At 38.6% G+C, this 20309-nt stretch overlaps 1 protein-coding gene across 2 annotated transcripts in view; it reads left to right on the top strand.

The window, feature by feature from the left end:
• USP15 (ubiquitin specific peptidase 15) overlaps window positions 1-20309 on the top strand; it is a 71411-nt gene that overhangs the window by 42709 nt on the left and 8393 nt on the right. For both annotated transcript variants that reach the window (XM_075427849.1, XM_075427851.1), the window contains 7 exons: window positions 5513-5657; window positions 16000-16173; window positions 16518-16676; window positions 17374-17598; window positions 19220-19303; window positions 19394-19488; window positions 19666-19854. In XM_075427849.1, the coding sequence (XP_075283964.1) occupies window positions 5513-5657; window positions 16000-16173; window positions 16518-16676; window positions 17374-17598; window positions 19220-19303; window positions 19394-19488; window positions 19666-19854 (1071 nt within the window). The remainder of the gene's footprint in view (window positions 1-5512; window positions 5658-15999; window positions 16174-16517; window positions 16677-17373; window positions 17599-19219; window positions 19304-19393; window positions 19489-19665; window positions 19855-20309) is intronic.

Raw genomic sequence — 20309 nt, 5'->3', positions numbered from 1 at the left:
TGCTAGCTCTTGCAGCTTTTCAAGATAGTTTCTTCATTTGCTTTAGCTGATTTTATTTATTTATTTAGTGGTTTTTTGTTTTGGAACAAAAATGGGAGCTTTTAGAACTTAAGGTAAAATTGTGGGATTTTTTGTTTGTTTTTAATTTGAGGTTTTTCAACAGAAATACATGTTTAAAAGGAAGTGATACAAAACTTAGATTTGATAAGCAGTTGGTCCTTGAACTGTAACTTAAACATCTGTAAATCAGGTAGTAGGTACATGTTCTCTATAGTGTCATGAAATACAAGCCATTTTTCTCTTGTGACTCAAAGCACTGTATATCTGGATGTTACGTAAGGCAGATACTCAGTGCAGAAGTATATGGTTTTCCTTACAATGCAGTAACCCATTTATGATGAGTTTAAATATTTTAAAAAGCACAAATGTATAATTCACTATAGTCTTTAGCAGCATTTCTGTCAGAATACGTTTTAAGATGAACTGGTGCAGTAATAGAGACATCGTATCTGTTAATACACTATGTACTTTAAAGTACATACTGTTGTATTAAGAATTTTTGGCTTCAAAAGGTAAATGGAAAGATATATCTCTGTGTTTAACTGTATTGTAACATTCTGGGTTAAGATCAGTTTCTTCCTATATTCTGCTTTTCTTACAAATACGTCCTTGTCTAAGAAAGTACTTCTTTTCCGTTAATTAATGCTATCTTCTTTTCATTACTTAATTAACTATTTATGTCAGCTTTGCCTGGAATTTATTTTCATGTTTCTGCCTTATTGTCTCTTACATTGCACGTTATCTTTAGTACAGTAGCAAAATTATACATTTGTGGCTTTCCAGGGTCCATTGGCTCCTCCATATGGACATGAGATGCTGTGACTCTAAATGAAATACCAGCGTTTGTTTTGAAGATAATTTTAGCTGACAAAGCTGATTTGTAAGGCATAAAACACAAACAACAGGTTGTGTGTAGTAATAGCCATAAATGCTACTCGTTGCAAGCCTGGTTTTGCAATTATTATAGCTCAGCTATAGAGTACAAATTATGTTAAAACTCTGGAAAGTATCGTGTTTCTTTATATGGTACACATTTCTGTAATACTTGTCTAATCCAGGAAGTTTTCTGAGTAATAGCAAGCCTCAAATTTGTAAATATTTGTGTGTTGAGCTAGTCATACACTGGATAACAGAAATAGCTTGTGCAAATTTTACCAGGTCCAAAGCCTTTGTTTCTGTAAATGTGAGTTTGCATTTGGTGGAATGGAGGGTTCCACATAATTGATCATTGATGTTCTTTTGCCTTCACAGGTGATCTTGTTGAAAGAATAACATAGGAGGATTAGCATAATATGTGTTAGTGGATTCAGAAGCGCAGGGAGAGACACGCATCATTTAGGTCTTACTGGAATTTCTGTTTATTGCTATTATAAAGCAATACATTTCATGTCACATGGTATTTTTTAAATTGTGTGGGGAGGGGATTAAAAACAGTTGAATAGGGCTTTTATTTGGGGAATTAAGAGAAAAGTTGTTTTGTTTTCATCATCTGTAACCATTGTTTCAGGCTCCTAAAATGACTTGCTTCACCATTCAGTAGTGCCAGCTTGTCAGAAGACAGCCAGTTAACAGCTTTGTTGACATTTGGTATATTTCAGTATGCTTATTTCAGGTATAAATGTTAATTACATCACCTGTACAAACAGTTTCTTCATGTTGCACCTGACACATAGGCAAATATTATGAGGATGGTGGGGGGTTTTTTTATACTTTATTTAAATAGATTGTTATCTTTTGCTCTCCAGGTGATGGTCATGAACAGTAACAAAGACAGTACTCTTTTGTGTAGTGACATGGGCCTCCTGCTGCTTCAGGCATCTCTAAAAATTGATGGAACCTAATTACGGGTTTGTTAAAGTGACTGGTCACAAAAAAACATTGGCAGTGCATTAAAGTGGTTGAAATACTGCAGAGCTCAGTAGGTGTTCCAAACTTTTAATTTTCTGGGCTCATTCTTGCAACTCAGATTCCTTTTGCAGGACCTGTTGTTGGTATACGGCACTCCACTGTCAAATTGTGTCCTTTCTAAAGGTAGTGATGCTTTTCCAAACTTCTGTTCCAAATCCAGACTTCCCAGAACTCCAGCTACACAATGAGTGCTCTGGGTTCATCATCATCTGAAAGCTGCTTTGAAATTTAAAGGCAGGGTACAGACAGTACATACAAGTCATTTCAAATATGGCACATGCAACTCAAAATTTATAGATTTACAGGTAATAAAATCTTGTTTGGAAACCTCCCTTGACCATTTTTACTACTTCAAGAACTCTGTCTAGCTGTTCAAGGATCTCAAGACAGTTTCATTTTTTTCAATTCTTGCCTTATTTTTTGAGCAGCAGTTTCTTCTGAGAGCCATCAGTGTTTTCGTTCTGTCATTGCCCTTACTTGACCGCCCCATTCTAATACTGCGCCTTTGCCTTTCTGTGCATTGTTCCTTTGTTAAAGGCAACTTTCGAAAGGTTTTGCAGGAAAAGCAGGTGGAGTGGGGACACGATATCACAAGTTGCTTTTTCTAGGGCATTTCTGTTTGAATGAAGTTTATGTAGACTTGCATCTTTTCTTGCTTTCCGTTGTTAACCATTTACTACTGACTCTCAATAATACTTTATTTTTTGTCTCAAAAGCATGAAAAGCAGAGATACATTGTAATTTAAATAAAAATAGTTCTTACAGGAAAAAATGAAGTTTGCAGACTGATAAAGCTGTAAAGAGGCATCTCCTGCACAGAGCAGGCACTGTATTTTGCTTGATATGTTTTACTAAAATATAACAGAAACCTGGGAGAAAAATATATGAATAGAACTGACTCACAGAATGAGTGTAATAACCATATTCTCTAAACCCATAAAATATATGAGGAGGCTCAGAGGAGACTGTATCCTCCCTACAACTGCCTGAAAGGAGGTTGTAGCGAGATGGGTGTCAGTCTCTGCTCCCAAGTAACAGGTGATAGGAGAAGGGGAAATGGCCTCAAGTTGCACGAGGAGAGGTTTAGATCGCATATTAGGAAAAACTTCTTCACTGAAAGAGTGGTCGGGCATTGGAACAGGCTGCCCAGGGAAGTGGTTGAGTCACCGTCCCTGGATGTATTTAAAAGATGTGTAGATGCGGAGCTTAGGGACATGGTTTAGTGGTGGATTTGGCAGTGTTAGGTTAACGGTTGGATTCGATGATCGTGAAGGTCTCCTCCAACGTAAATATTTCTATGATAGTAGATTTCTGTGGGCCAGTACAGAAGATGAAAGAGCTCAGAAATGGCTTTCCCTTTTGAAAAGTAAACTCTGACAGTTTGTCCCTTAGAGCAAACCAACACTGGAGATCTATCTGCATTACAGTTATCTTGAATTAAATTATCATGGTGTTACCTAATTTGAGGAGATCTTTCACATGAATGCACTATAGCCAAAAGACACCAATTGTATTTCCTAGCTTTCTGGTGTCCCTCCTAAGGTGGCAGCTTTTGAAGGGGGGAAAGTTGCAAAGAAGGAAAAACAAAGGGGTGAAAATCCCTAGGAAAACTACATTCAATCTGTTTGGTACCCCTACATCTCCTAAATTTCCAGAAGATATTTCTCTTCTGTTAACCATGTGAATAGTGTAATGTTTGAGTCAGGTGAGGAAAGCAGTAGGAAGCAAGCAGGCCTGAAAGTAGGAGCGTATTGTGCATCCTGTACATGTGCATTTGTATTGCTGCTGTGCACTGTTGAGCTGGGTTGAGGGATTGGTTGTGTTGTGGAGGCTGCATTAGCACCAATGGCAAGCCTGTGATTTTTCTTCCTGGGGGAACAAAGGCTTGCCAACTTAAGGGAATTGGGATTGATTGCAATAGTTGGACTGCAGCTGCAAAGGGAGATGGAAGGTAATTTTCTTTGGGGATCTCTGATGCATGGACGAACTAGAGAGTAAATAACGATGGGGAAGGGTTGACCACAGAAGCAAACGAATGGTATGTGGGCCCTGGAGTCCAAAAAGTATCGTGTGTAAACCAAGGTGAAGCATTTAAGCTAGGATTAAGCTGAAAGGGCAAAACTAACTTTACAGGGATTTTTCATGGAGAATGACCAGTAAACACAATGCTACTTACTTAGTTTGGGCGCAAGCCAGAGCGCAGAGAAAGTGTGTGTGTATGGAAAAGGGAAGGACTGATAGGGAAGTCAACTATTGAAAAGAAATTATCAGATCTCAAAGTTTGAGAACAGCAGCTTTATGGACAGTGGAGCTATAAACTACGCAGATTTCTGAGGCTGTCAAAAGAGGGAGAAATTTCCTTCCTCTTCTCTTTAAAATTTTCAGTAAATCCTGTGATTAAAACAAAACAACTGTTATTCGTGAAAAGTGAGAAATTGTGCACTGAGCAGACAGTTGGAATTCAGTTGGATGTGGAGAGTGTGATACAGTTCAGGAATAATGGCTGGAGTCTGCCATTGGGCACTGGAATCCTCAGACTTTCATAATTATAAATCTCAATTATTTATCAGGAAGGATTCTTTGCACTGCGTATTTTACTTTGTCATTCTTAGCAATTGACTTTCAGGTTTTTCTTCAAGTTGATTCTAATGTGAGTAATGCTTAGTGACTGCAGAAATAGTCTTGAACTTTAGCCAAACCTACTGTCACACAGATTTCATTATGATCGGTGCCTGAAATAGTTTAAGAAAGAGTTTAACCTTTCTGGTTGGTTGTTTTTTTCTAACATCTGTGATATTACACAGCATTCTCTTACAAAATACTTTCGCCTTTCTAGTGTTCTCAGATATGCTTACTTCACTGTTTGAGGGTTATTCTGTATTTAGTATTCGCATGATCTCATCTGGAAACAAATTGCTTTAAATCTTACCATTTCACCTATTTCAGTCTTCTCCAGTTTCTCCAACAGATGCATCACAGAGATTTGTAATGAAGTTGTTACAAGGCATTTTGCGCATTCTTTTACCTCTCAAGGCTCTCCTGCATGCTGGATTGTGCTGTCCTAGCAGGGGAGCTATAAATAGACACTCTGATGCAGTGAGGCAGTTATGCCACAGTGGCCTTGGAAATCTCAGCTTTCACCTGTAACTCTGCATTCCCAGTCCCGCCGACCTCACTCTTGCAGTAGCAGGATGCAAAAGGGACGTAAATGATTGAGTGCTGCTGGTGGTGTCTAAAGTCTGAGTGTGTTAAATTTGATGGAGCAATGAAGAATAGAGTAAGCTGTGAAGCTGCTCCTATCAAAAAGGGGTAGGGATATAGTAATTACAGTTATTGCAGTGCACTAGATTTTGATTGTTTGCACAGGTGGCTTTTAAATTTAAATTAATGTTATTACCAAAGTGAAATACTTCTTTAAAATCCTTTCTTATTCACAGAAGTTACTGTAATATTTTTGATCATTTAAGTTTATAAAGTAGTTGTATGTACTAAAGTACTATAGAGTACATGTTTACATTGTGAAAGATGTTTTGTTTTTTTACAGCGTGAAAAATTCAAACTATTGTCTCCCATCATATACTGCTTATAAGAATTATGATTATTCAGAGCCGGGAAGACACAATGAGCAGCCAGGCCTGTGTGGCCTGAGTAACTTGGGGAATACATGTTTCATGAATTCAGCAATTCAGGTATGTACTTCAGAATAAAATGAGCTTGTCTTACCACTTGTATCTTGTTATATTTTGTCAAGTTTGGAAACTAATATTAAAACACTCTAGTAGCAGGATAGAATTAAAAGTGAAGAAATAATAGATCTGTATTGGGATACTAGAAAAGTTGATTTACATAGCTGCATTCATTGTTTCCCCTGTTTTTGCATAGTGGTTAGTGTGAGAAAGAGATCTGACCAGCATTCTACAGGAGTGAAACCTTAAGTGGGATTCTTTGCTTTTTGTAATGATTGCCATGCATGCGTGTCGCAAAAAATACTTTTTCATGTTGAGATGCTGTTGAGAACCGATTATAGTGCTGAAGTGATGACCGGTGAATTTCTGGGCCTTTATTTCTAACTAATTTTCATGTGCTTTTAGTGCACAGGTTAACATGCAGAGAACTTTTCAACGTATTTCGCTTTGACCTTTCCCCTTTGAATAGCTGCTATTTCATGGGTGAGATATTTTACAGGAATGTAATAGCTTGTTTCTTTGCTATGATTGCAAGAGACATACTAGTATACCTAGTATTACTCTTACCAAGACAAAAATAACTTAGTCCTTTTACTTGTAAGTGGAAGCTGCAGTGGTAGATTAATTAATGAGCAGAAAGAGCTAGTAGTTTAATTTCGTTTTGTTTAGTTCCTGGAACTTAGTTTTGTCATCAAAGCAATCTTATGTCAAAAAACTGTAAAGTGTATTTAAGTTCTCATTCACGTTTTTTTCCTGCTGAGTATAAAGATACTAGAGCTTAACCAAGCAAACTTCAGAGTTAATCTCCTTTGTCATCACAGGGGTTCCCAGTTTATGTTTGTGATTTCTTTGGGTGAAATTAAAAAAAAAAGAAGTTTAATTCCTTCTTTTCTGTTTGGGGAAAAAAGTAGTTGCAGATACATTTGTAAACTAAGTTTATGAAGTTGTTGAGATTTCTTCAAAAGAAGAAATACTCCAGACTTTCATAGTCTATGCAGTTTTTCTATCCCTTCTTTCTGTATAGAATCAGAGAATAATTTGGTTTAGAAGGGACCCTGGAATGATCATGGGTCCCGCCTCCTGTTTGCATCCATCACACTAGTCCTGTCACTGTGCACTTCTGAGAAGAGTCTGGCTCCTCTTTTCTGTAGCCTCCCAACTAGGTCGCTGCAGACAGCCACGAGCTCTCCTGTTAGTCTTTTCTTCAGATGGCTCTCAACCTTTCCTTGTGTGTTATTCTCTTGCCCCCAAAGCACGACGGTGGCCCTCCTCCACTTTTTCTTACACTGGGGAGGCCCAAACAGGGCAGTGGTCCAGCAGCAGTCTCACAAGTGACAAACAGAGGGAAGGACTTGCTTCCCATTGCCTCTGGCTGCTATTTCTAATACAGCCCAACTTGCGATTGGCCTCCTTTCCCATGGGGATGCACTGCCCACTCTTACACATTTCTACAGAAAAGACCACTGGGTTCATATTATAACCTGATGAAATTCAACAAGGGCAAGTGCAGGGTCCTGCATCTGGGGAGGAACAACCCCATGCATCAGTACAGGCTTGGGGCGGACCTGCTGGAGAGCAGCTCTGCAGAGAGGGACCTGGCAGTATTGGTGGACAACAGGTTGACCATGAGCCAGCAGTGTGCCCTGGCTGCCAAGAAGGCCAATGGGATCCTGGGGTGCATTAAGAAGAGTGTGGCCAGCAGGACGAGGGAGGTTCTCCTTCCCCTCTACACTGCCCTAGTGAGGCCCCATCTGGAGTCCTGTGTCCAGTTCTGGGCACCCCAGGTCAAGAAAGATGAGGAGCTACTGGAGAGAGTCCAGCAAAGGGCTACGAGGATGATGAGGGGACTGGAGCATCTGTCCTGTGAGGGAAGGCTGAGGGAGCTGGACTTGTTCAGCCTGAAGAAGAGAAGGCTGCGAGGGGACCTTATAAATGCTTACAAATATCTGAAGGGTGGGTGTCAGGAGGATGAGGCCAAGCTCTTTTCAGTGGTGCCCAGTGACAGGACAAGGGGCAATGGGCACAAACTGAGGCACAGGAAGTTCCGTCTGACCATGAGGAAGAACTTCTTCCCTCTGACGGTGACAGAGCACTGGAACAGGCTGCCCAGGGAGGTTGTGGAGTCTCCCTCTCTGGAGATATTCAAGACCCACCTGGACAAGGTCCTCTGCAGCCTGCTGTAGGTGACCCTGCTTCAGCAGGGGGGTTGAACTAGATGACCCACAGAGGTCCCTTCCAACCCCTAACATTCTGTGATTCTGTGATATTGTGTAAATCTGCTTTATAGCCAGTCAGCCCCCAGGCTGTAGTGGTATATGGGGTTATTCCATGGATTTATATAAGGCATCCATAAAAATCTATTCTTGTTTCTATAAGTGTTTTTATAAGGCTACTTGAAGAGAAGTTGAACAGTGCAGGACGTAATTAAATTTTTTTTTTTAGCATGCTGCACGAAAGATGGCTGAGCTGAAAGGGGGAGGGACACAAGTTTTGTAGCATCTGTTCTAAATAAAAATGCTGTATGTAACCTCTCTTGATTTCCAAATTGTGTCATTGTGCTTTGTAAAGGGGAAAAAAAAAAGAATATATTTTTGTGTCTAGTGTGTGAACCAGAATTGTGGTTTAAAAGTTGGATTAAAATAATATTCTTAGTACATAGTGAATTTTTTTTTATGATGCTACACTGTTTTTCAGGCTAGACAGATTAAAAACAAGGGTAATTTTCATTACTTATTCAAACCTTTGTTAAACATGAATTTGCATATATGTAGATTTAAAAGTAACCTTTTAGGTGAGAATTATAAGCATGAGTTACTGCCTTTAGAAATCTTGTACAGCTTAAGAAAGTTCACATCAGTGTCCCATTGTGTTAACTGGATTTAATTCTGAGGTCTGCATTCTAAATCATGTCAGTTTCATTACTTTTCAGTTATATCTGGGGAATCAAGTTTTCAAATAAGTTCTGAGAAACTGTAGTGTAAATCAATAGACACAATTTTGCTGATTCACTAGACAGTGCTCTGGGTAAGAAATTTAGGTGTTTATTGAGCAGTGCAGCTTTTAGTTTGGCATGGTACCTTTAGAGTGTCCTTCATGGTGTGTTTCTTCAAATGCATTATTTGGCAGCTTTCTTAGCAAGGAAGTGTAAACCATCTTTCAGCTTCACCGGCTATATTTCTCAGAGAAAGTGTTGTTCGGAGTTAAACGTTATCTAAGAAATCCATGGAGGTGCTGTTTAGGGGGAGTACGGTGTGTTGTTAACACACTAAGGTCTTGCAGACTGCAAGTTCTAGTGTCGTCTTCCTCTTGCCACCGCTTCTGCCTTTTTTCTAATTACACTGAAAGCATACATTTCTCTGCACTAGTTTGGCATTAATTTCACCTCCTAATATTACTGGAGTAACATTGGATTATTCTGGCTAGAAGTGTAATGCCTGTGGCCGAAGCACTCTGAACACATTTGATCTTCTCTAACCTTGAAAGCAACGAAGCGATCAGCCTGGTTAGTATGTGGATGGCAGACTAGGGAATTCTTCTTGGGATTATTGGGTGCTGTAGGCTTTGACCTGGATGATGGAGCGGAGTGCAGCCTCAGCAAGATTAGAGATGACATAAATCTGGAAGGAGAGGCTGCTACACCAGATGGGTGTGCTGCCATTCAGACAGATCTCGACAGGCTGGAGAAATAGGCAGACAGGAACCTCCTGAAGTTCCATCAAAGGAAATGCAAAGGCCTGCACTCGGGGACGAATAACCCCAGGCACCAGTACACACTGGGGCAGGGGCGGAGGAGGACGACCCGATGAGAGGCAGCTCGGCAGAGAAGCACCCGGGGTCCTGGTGGACAAAAAGCTGAACATGAGTCAGCAGTGTGCCCTCGTGGCCAAGACAGCCAACAGCCTCCTGGGCTGCGTGGAGAAGAGGATTGCTGACTGGTCCAGAGACATGATCCATCCCTTCCACTCAGCACTGACGAGACAGACAGCCCTGGAGAGCTGGGTGCGCTTCTGGGCTGCCCGCTACCAGAGAGACAGGGACATATATACTGGAGAGAGTCCAGTAAGAGGCCACAAAGGTGACTGAGGGATTGCAGCATCTGACCTAGGTGGAGAGGCCGAGAGAGCTGGGACTGTTCAGCCTGGAGAAGGCTGCAGGGCGATCTGATCAATGTGTACAAACAGCCGGGGGGGGGGAATGAAGAAGGTGGAGCAAGACCCTTCGCAGTGGTGCCCGGTGAAAGGAGAAGAGGCAGTGGGCACAAACTGAAGCACAGGCAATTGCATTTAAATAGAAGAAATGTTGTTTGACAGTGAGGGTTATCCAACACTGGAATAGGTTTTCCAGGGTAGCTGTGGAACCTCCGTCCGTGGAGATGCTCAAAAGCTGACTGGATGGAGTTCCAAGCAACCTGCTCTAGGTGACCCTTCTCTGAGCAGGTGGGTTGCACCAGGGAATCTCCAGAGATGCCTTCCAAACTCAACTATTCTGTGATTCCCTGATCTGCTTTGGTATGTAGTCTAGCTTATTTACCTTATCAAGATGTCTTCCTTCACAATTATGTCAACACAGGGTTGTTTATCAGGATAAATCTGGGTTTTTTTTAATAAAACAGTTTACTGTAGACTTCTAGACTCTGAAATAGTTTCCAGTTCAATTCATGTTCTGTTCCAAAAGCTCTGCTTTGGTGCCTGCTAGTCAGTCAGTGCTGAGTGGCATCAATGTATATTCGTTCAACAGAAGTGGAGTTTAGTTTAACCACTGTCCTACTGATCCACTTTTCTCAGACCATAAACCTTTCTGGACAGCATGGAGGCCTCTTAGTGTTCCCATAAGAACCATTTCTGCTTCATAAACCAGCTTCTCTTTGCCCTCATCTCATGTACAGTGAAGATGGTTTGCGTCAGAACTGCTATCATAGTTCCTTGAGGAAGAGAGCCAGTTCCCTGCACATCTTGCTCTCCAGAGTCTGACAAATTTGTCTGAAGGTTTTTGCCCTGTAATGATATTAGGTAGAAGTGTGGTAATCCTGGCAGTTTCTTGAATTTTGTTGCAAGTTCATTAATAGCTCTTTAATCTATAGGTAAGGTTAGGCTTGCCCCTTTATCTTCTAAGTGTTTATTGTAAAGACACCTTTGTTTCTCCAAGTAGGGGCTTTCAGTGTTACAAAGCTCAAGACAACTAAAGGAGAGATGGTAAAGGATGTGTTAGATGCTCTGTGGTACCACAGGCAGCTGCAAGCTGAGTAGAAGGCCAAGAAGGTTAAGATACCATTTCATTTCTCCAAGTGCTGTTGTCTTATCACTAGTTCTTATTAAAAAAATACAATAAATATTAGTTCATTGTTTGGTTGTATTGGAACTTTTGTGTAGATTTTTTCAGATTCTTTTGAAGGGGTATTCTATGTATTCAATTTTAATTCACTTCAGTGCTAAAATCCAAGGCTTGATTTTTATTATTAAGGCCTAAATGTCTGCTTTTGCATATTTGAGCATTAAATACAACAGGAAATACAAAAGGGAGCTTGTGGACTTTATGAAAATGTATTATTATGGATGCTTGAACCCATATCAAGCAAAAGAAAAAAGTATTTGGCAAGTAGATGTTTTATTCACATTCACTTATGTACATGGCTATGTTCTAAGCTGAAAAAAAAAAATAGAAAAAATGTGAATCTCCTGAAGCATTGCTGTGCTGCCACCTGTAGATGTTTCTTAAGTATTGCTTTGCATGTTTGGTGGGATACTGGAGATTAGAGCTTTGTGGGAAATGTTTTTTTTTCTTTTGCAGTGAAAACCTGAGGGTTCACAAAGTTTTCATTTTGTGATTCAAAAATAGGAAAAGAATGAAAGCTAATGTTTTAAGTAAAAGCACCTTTTTTTCACATTTTTATGTTTTTTCCATCAGTGTGATGAGAGCTTTGCAATGGCGTATTTCAGCAGTTTTCTTTCTTCAGAAATCTGAGCAACATTTCCACACAGTTACTTATGACTATGAGCTTATCCAGACAAAACATAACATCTTTCACCTAAACCTGAAATGATTAGGTTTTTAGCGCTCTGTTTCAGTTGTCATAGGCATGGGGAGTTTGGGTTAAAGGGTGTGTTAGCTGAGCGCTTTTCACTAGTCTGCCATTAAGCACTTCAGACAAAAGTAGGATAGACAGGGTGTAAAGTAATTCACTTTTTCACATATTACTTGGATCTTTCTTTCAGTCAGTCAGCTGTTGGTCTTTTATTAGAAGGCCAAAGTATGAAATTTCAGTGTCACTTGCATAAAATTGTTATGATGTAGCACATCTGAAGAACCATGATATTTACAGGAACATTCAATTTTTAGCTCAATTTCATGATCTTTTTGTCTGCTTCTCATTTCCCCAGTCCACTGGCATAATAGGTAATGATGTTTTCTTTGCTTTGAATTTTTATTTTTATCATTATTTCTATGTGATATCCCTTATGGGATGTGGGGAAACGTTTCCTCGTTACCTTAGGATCATAGAATAATTCAGGTTAGAAGGAACTTTAGGAGGTTTCGTAGTGCAACCTCCTGCTCAAAGGAAGGTTTATCCAGTTGGGTCTTGAAAACTTCCAAGAAGACTGCACAGCCTCTCAGCTCTACTGCTTCACTATTCTTACAGAGAAAACTTTTTCCCTATATCCTTAACCTCTTGTTTCAACTTATGCCCATTGTTTCTTGTCCTTCATCACTGTGAAGAGCTTGGTTCCATCTTCTCCTTAACTTCCCTGTAGGTACTAGAAGGCTGCTGTTGGGTCTCCCCGAAAAAGTCTGTTCTGCAAGCTGAAAAAGCCGCCATGTTTCAGCCTTTTCTCACAGCACAAGTGCTGCCAAGCCACTGACTGTCTTGGTGGCCCTTTTCATGCATTTTATTTTCTTCTTATCAGTCAATCAGAGACCTTGCAAAGTCTTTTATGAGAGTTTTCCCATACTTAAGTTATGTGGATTTAGAGAAGCATAATGTGCATATTTTCATTTTTATTTTTCCACCTATGTGAAGGTTTCACAGGACAAGTAGACTTACTAACAAGTATTGGAATTACAGTATTCCAGTGAAGCGACAGCATTGAGAGATCTATACGTACAAGGCAATAAAAATAAAGATTATTCATTGTTCATTTTCCTGTGCATCTTGATGCCTCCCACACCCTACTAGTTACAGCTATGCTCTCTAAACAGTAGACTGTATGTGTCTTTACAGGTGATTAGGTCTCCTTTTTGACTCAATAGTTTAGAATTCTTCCAGGGTGATTGTATGCATGTGTGTGTATGGCAACAGTGCATGCAGTGTTGCATAATACAGTTGATGCACAAATTTTGTGAAACATTGTTTTGCCCAGTTGCATTGTTTATGTAATTTTCTTGGAGGTTGAATATGATCCTGTGATACTGATTGCATAAATAGTTGTTATCCACAGATTTCTCTGCTACAGAAAAATCTTTCCTCCCGCCCCCTTTTTCACAAGTAGTTAGTATGTAACATGGAACTATAATTTCAGTGTTAACCTCTGCCATGGTAAAAACCAATCCTTCTCTTCTGTGGTTTGTCTGATAGTTGGTCTTGGAGTTTCTACATTCTGTTCCATCTTTTTCCATGATCATTTAGCTAAATGACCAGTTTGGGTTCAGAGACTGAGCGCTTTGCAGATGTTTTGTTGACTAAAGAAGGGTTGTGAATACTGCAGTACCTGAAATGTGTGGCATTCTGTTACCTTTTTAGTTCACAAATGGTTTTCTGTGGTTTTACCATATTTATTTAGCTTTTTTGTTTCTATTTTTCTTCATCTGTTGGTATGCTTGTTGGTTACCTATGTCTGTGTTTTAAAACAAACAAAAACCACGAAACCACTAGGTTGAACAGGGCACATAAATTTGATGACTTTGCTGTCTAGTAGATTGTCTTGGTTCTAATAGTTCTTCACATCATGAGAAAATAAGACTGTAGGTTTCCTTTCAAATTAACTTCTGTATGCTTTTCCCCCTGTGACTTTAATCATAGTCTTAAATAGTTCTCCGTTGTCACCCGTTTCAAGAAGTAAACATTCTGTGATTATTTAGCTTTCTCAGTTATGTTGAGAAGAGCAGTGGGTACGTGGCCAACTATATTGGTTCCTTTAGCAGCTACTCTTAAAAGAGTTGTGGCATCTGGTATTTTAGTAAAGATGTCAGCTCTGTATCCCAGAAATTACCAAGTTCAGATAGATGCTTGTGCATTCCAGTACTACCATCAGTGTCATCTTATGTTGGAATGTGGAAATTGTTATAAAGAAAAAGGGAAATGATCTGTAGTAATCTTTCTGACTTACACATACAAATATACATTAATATTCTAAGCAAGTGAAAAAAACCTAATTTATCGGTGAAAACTAAACAAAGATAAATTCTTTTTTTTGGTGAAACAACACATTGTCAGCACATTGTGAAGTGCTTGACTGAGAACCTATAGAAAAATTCACTATTTTTGCATTACTTAATTCCTTGTTCTGGACATTCCTCACACTAAGCTGATCAGCTGAACTGATTTGATCTCCTAAACCAGCCCAAAAATAATCCAGAAAAGTGAGGAGGAAGAATAGTTTTTTGACCGGTTAGTGAGATGAATATGTTTGTTGTGCAATCAAATGAGGATCAGCAGAGAAGGGACAGGACTTCTTAGGGCAGTAGGAGTTGTTGTATCACTCAGATTCAATGTGCAATTTTACCTAAAGTGTAGTTCTACTTGTAGTTAGTTTAGTGTGATTTGCCCTGTGTTGTTTCTGGGTATCTGGTGGAACTTGGTAGTCTATCCATTCATTTAGGTTGATGCTAAAAATAATCCTTTGAAAACTCTGACCACTTCTCTATGGAATTGAGAGACCAAGTGTTTGTCAGCTGCATGGATCAGTTCAGAACAACACAGATCTGTGAGGTGGCGGGTTGGGATCACCACTGCTGGGAGTAAAAGCTCTTTGCCATATGGCAAGAGAAAAATAAGCTTGCTTCGACCCTCAGTGTCCAAAAGGGCCTGTAAGATCAGGATTTTTTTGCAGCGTTGACAGCTCATGAAGGCTTTAGATGAGGAGGGAGGGAAAGAAAGGAGTGTGATTTGGGCATGAAACTCAGCTGTCTACAGCATAAGACTGATCTTGCTTTGTAATATCACACAGGTATGGTAGGCAGAAATAGGAATAACATTTTTTGCCCTGCTCAGTAAAGTTGTCATTCTTCCAGTCTCAATTGTTGCATCTTACACAGTAGCATGTGTGGAGCTAAAATTTTTGTTCTTCCTCTTGTTTGCAGAGAGGCAAATGAGACTGATGAAATATTTGACCTTTATTGGAATCTTTAATAGAGGAAAGATTCTATGATGCTAGAATGCAGACAAGATAGTGTTTAGTGAAGGAACTTCGCTAAATCTATATGCTAAGGCATGGCATGGGCATAATTTCCGAGGGATGGGAAAGTCTTTGTTTAAAGGAGTGTGAGGAGTAGCACACAAAAATTCGTAGTGGTTTCCTAAAATTGTAAATCATACTTCAGTGATTACATCCTGCTCTCTCTCAGTGGTGACAGAAGAGACAAACTGGTACAGAGGAGAAGTCATTATCGCTGTCTAAACCAAGGCCCTTGCTTTCCTTGAACCTATTTCAGCTCTAAACAGCTTCACAAAATGTGAAAGAACATAGGAAAGGCTGCACCAATTCTGATTCAAGGTCGAATCTATCTAGCATAAATTGCTGTCTTCAGCAGCATCCATAAGCAGATGCCTAGGAAGAGAAGGAATAGGTCAAGCATCTTCACCTTCCCTTCCCTCCAACCCCTGCCAAAAAAAATCTGTTTTCAACTATTTGCTGCGTACGTGTTGTTCAGAATGTGGCGTAATTTGATTAATAAGTCCTACAGGCTCTCTCTTCCAAGTACCTATGCAGTCTCTCCTTGAGGCTCTGTAAACTTTATGCATCTAGAACAACTTTCAGGAAGGAGTTTCATAAAGCTACGGTGCATGTATCAAGCACCTTCTTTTGTTTGTTTTGAACCTCAATACAAATTGTGTTGTCACGCTGTTGGCTGGACTACTATGTCTAATAAATTCTCTTGTAAAGCTTTTGAAAAATATTATATGTGCGTAGCTTGTAATGATAGCTGCAGCCCGTCTTGGTTTAAAACCATTATCTGTTTCTGGGAAAGTTTGTGAGGTTTGGTGGTTTTTATTTTTTTTTCCTTGCAGGCACTAGGCATTACAGTTTAAAGTATTGTTCATGGCCGCTTTAATAAAGATCAAACATTCTTTGTTTAGAACTAATTCAAATCACTGTTCTAAAAATTCAAAATTCTGTATTTCTGTTTACAGTGTCTGAGCAACACGCCTCCTCTTACAGAATATTTCCTCAATGATAAATACCAAGAAGAGCTGAATTTTGACAATCCTTTAGGAATGCGAGGTGAAATAGCAAAATCTTATGCAGAGCTTATCAAGCAAATGTGGTCAGGAAAATACAGCTATGTTACCCCCAGAGCATTTAAGGTCAGTAGGGAATTTAACCTGAATGTACATTGTCAGTTTTGGTTTTGTAGTTTAAGTATATAAAACTTACTGAAATATGCAAGAATAAGAATTTGAAATAGTATTTATCAGTATGCAGTCCATTCGTTTAACTGTTGAAACACTTGGATATATATTTAAATGTGTCAGCTCTCCATGTGCTTTGGTCTTTGAGAATTAGCTTTGGCTTCCTGTCTCCATTGAAAAGCTTGTCTTTTATAACTTTATAAGTTTTGCCTTTTCAACTTTCTGCTGTAGCATCTGGGAAGTATCTATTCTTTATAACAATTAAAATGCCAGAAGTATTTGTATTTGGCTTTTTTTAGACACAAGTGGGACGATTTGCACCACAGTTTTCTGGTTATCAGCAACAAGATTGTCAAGAGCTACTGGCTTTTCTCTTGGATGGGTTACATGAGGATTTGAATCGAATTAGGAAAAAGCCTTACATTCAGTTGAAGGATGCAGACGGGAGACCAGACAAGGTAGTGTTGTTTGTGTTGATCGTTATAGTCAATGTTATACATTGCAAGATACTTCTACATGATTGTGCACTGAAAGGTTGGAACACTGACCACGTGCTGCTTTTTCTGAACAAGATTTCAGAAAATAAGCCAAGACCTTATAATGGAGATCTTGGTCAAGTACCTGTGTAAATTTGTGTTTATTTGGAAGATAACTGGCAGGGGTGGGAGGGTGTAAAGGCTCTGTTAAGACTTTTGGTTTGGTTCAATGCTGAATTCAGTTGGAAAAAATAATTTCCATTCTGTTGTTCTTTTATTCTTATATCTATAGTGTGCAGTGTTCTGTCTCTCTCCAGTACTCTTACTTAAGGGAAACTCTTCTAGCATTGAGCTACAAGCATATAGATAATTTCTTTTGTTACGTGTATGAGTTACTTCATATGGCATTTTTAGTTTTATTTGCTTTTGTCTTGCCCCAAGCCACTTGAAGTCTCCCTCAGACTAGGTAATACTACTGGCAGAATCTCTGTCCCAGGAAAAGTATACATCTTTTAACCTGTGATCCTGATAGTAGTAACATATCTTACAGGGTCCTTTGGAGTGAGATTTATGTGTTAGGGTGACAACTGAGAATGTTGTATCAAGTACTCTTAGTTAATAATGCTTACTATTCATTTCCCACTACTTGGTCATAACCTAGGTCATGCTTTAATTACAGGTGGTTGCTGAAGAAGCCTGGGAAAACCATTTAAAAAGAAATGATTCCATCATTGTAGATATATTTCATGGCCTTTTTAAATCCACGCTAGTTTGTCCTGAATGTGCTAAGATATCTGTAACCTTTGATCCCTTTTGCTACTTGACACTTCCATTACCCATGAAAAAAGAACGCACTTTGGAAGTTTATTTAGTTAGAATGGATCCACTTGCAAAGCCTATGCAGGTAAGCCTCTTAGTTTGTGTACAGAATTCCTGATTCATGTGACATTAACAATGAAACTGAGTTCCTTTACACTTCATAAGTATAATAAGCATATCCAACAAGCTTTAGTTTTCTGGTATGTGTTCTGAAGTTCCACTTAGAAGACCTGAAGAAGACTATACATACCTTCTTATATTTCTGTCAGTTTCAAGGATGGTTATCAGTTTCAAGGATGATATTGGTAATTTCTTTATGATTGTGTTAATAAGGCTTCTTAGTCTTTAAATGTATGCCGTCCTCATTTTTTGTGTTAGTGTTGCCATAACAAATTTGTATGGTTATAAAAAAAATATTTATACATTTAATCCAGACAAAATTTCTCAGTTTCTTAGCCTCAAAAGGCAAATATTGGTAATAAGCGGTGTAAATATATTAGGTAGTCCTGAATTCTGCTATGCTATTCACTTAATAGTTAAAAAAATTCAGGTGAGATGTCTTTGTGAAGAGTTTGTCTTTTGCCATTTTTAGGAAAGATGGTATTATATACCTTGGAATGGCATGAAACAATGTGCATGGGTTATGGTAACAAAATCATGATGAAATGGTTCTAGCTGTACCTTATGGGGTAAGCGAGGACAGGTGAAATAAATAAGACTCCGGCAGTTAGGCAGACTTGCAAAAAGGCTTTAACACCTGAAATCAGAGTACAATAAGAAGGAAAGTGGATGAAAAGGGAGTGTTCTCAAAGGCAGCAGGAGTTAAGGAAGTCAAAGATAAAGGGACATGTATTGACTAGTGGGTGATGAGCCTGTTAGAAATTTAATTATTTGTGAGAACAGGTTTGCACAAGGGACACACAGTAGTTGAAAATGACCCTGTATGACATGTGAGATGGTTATGTGGGGATTAGTAGAGTTTGGGAAGAGTACAAGTTCAGTAGAGCTTTTGTGAGTCTAAACAACTGTAAGACTTAAGGAGATACCAAACATATGCTGTAGCTGGCAATTAATTACAAAGTTGTAATACCTTATTTCTAATTAATCCTGTCTTTATTTATTATGCAAATAACAGGTAAGAGTCCTGTGTGGAGTTTCATTACAAACTGCAGGTGTACTGCACTAAGGGGAGCCACAGAGAGGTTTTCTTTGATTGTTAATCATCAGGTTCTCTCTCTGCACGTGAAATTAGAATTCAGTCTTTATCCGTTGCCTGCCATTGCTTTTTTCCCCAGTAATACTGTATAAACAACTTGTGTTGTGTTCCAAATGTAAGAATTTAGTCAATAGCATGCATAGTATTTAAATGCTTAAATGAGTAGGTGCTGTTGAAATATAAATCTAAGTAATTGGTGCTGTTAGTCTTCTTACAGAGAAAGTAAAATAACATAAAAAAGCATTGTATTAACCAATAAATGTAGTATTCGAAGTGTGTGTGTTTGTATGAGTAAAGCTGTGAAGGTAACTACTACGTTTTCAGCAGCTTTTGGAATTTGTGTTGTTTGATTTACATATTTTGCACCTTAAGTTCAAGAATCTGAAAAGTATTTGCATTCAGTAGTATGCTGAACGTGATACAAGCTCTTTGTTTTTTTTTCTCATGCGTATTTGTTCTCTTAAGAAATTAAAGTGACTTTTTTTTTTAGTACAAAGTAGTTGTTCCCAAAATTGGAAATATATTGGATCTTTGCACAGCTTTGTCGTCTTTGTCTGGTGTTGCTGCAGATAAGGTAAGAGTGATTTCTTACATGAAGCACAACAATGAACGTTTTAACACAGATTAACCTGATTTCCTGAGATATACTCTGTTTTCTTTTTAGATGATTGTTACTGATATATACAATCACAGGTTCCACAGGATATTTGGCATGGATGAAAATCTAAGTAGTATTATGGAACGTGATGACATTTATGTGTAAGTAACGATAACATGCTTCATGTCTCTTCACAGTTTGTTTAGTTATTTGGAAATGATTAAAACCTAGACATAAGATAAAGATGAATCTTGGGAGGTTTATTATTTTTTATTTTTCCCTTTTGTAACCTTTTAAATTACAGTTGTCCTTTGTATTTCTGATGGTTTTTCTTTCAGATTTGAAATTGCTATCAATAGAACAGAAGATACAGAACAAGTTATAATTCCTGTTTGTTTAAGGGAAAAGTGCAGGCACACTAGCTACAGTCATAGTGGTTCTTCACTGTTTGGTCAACCTTTTCTCATAGCAGTACCTAGAAACAATACTGAAGATAAACTGTATAACCTGCTGCTGCTAAGAATGTGGTAAGGTTGTTGTTTAAAGAAAAATGTGTTTGTTGTGAATAATGCTAATACTTGGAATCAGTAGGCACTTATTTTTACATGCATTGCTAACAGATTGATTAGATATAAGTACTTAATCTTTTATTTGCTTTCTGTTAAATCTGAAATTTTAGCCATTTGAGGTGTGAACTGGTGTGGATTTTAATTTGTTTTTTGTTAGCATGACCACAACCAAAAATTATTTCAGAAGACAGTAGAGTCAGTCTGTATTGCCAGTTCTGGGGAATTAATTCTGCTGTATACATAGCTGTTTGTTAGGGCTTGGTAAAATGAAAATTTTTTGCCGATTATTCTTCTATGTTTATACCTCCTGTACCTACTATACAACTTTATATACTAATTTATGTTGTAAAACTACATTGTAGACGCTTGCTGAAACTAGACTGGAATAAATGTCATTATGTGGCAGAAATCAG

The sequence above is a fragment of the Opisthocomus hoazin genome, chromosome 8 (assembly GCF_030867145.1).
Source record: "Opisthocomus hoazin isolate bOpiHoa1 chromosome 8, bOpiHoa1.hap1, whole genome shotgun sequence".
In the NCBI taxonomy this organism is placed as follows: Eukaryota; Metazoa; Chordata; class Aves; order Opisthocomiformes; family Opisthocomidae; genus Opisthocomus; species Opisthocomus hoazin.
The sequence above is the reverse complement of the archived record's forward strand: the minus strand, read 5'-3'. Positions and strand labels throughout refer to the sequence as shown.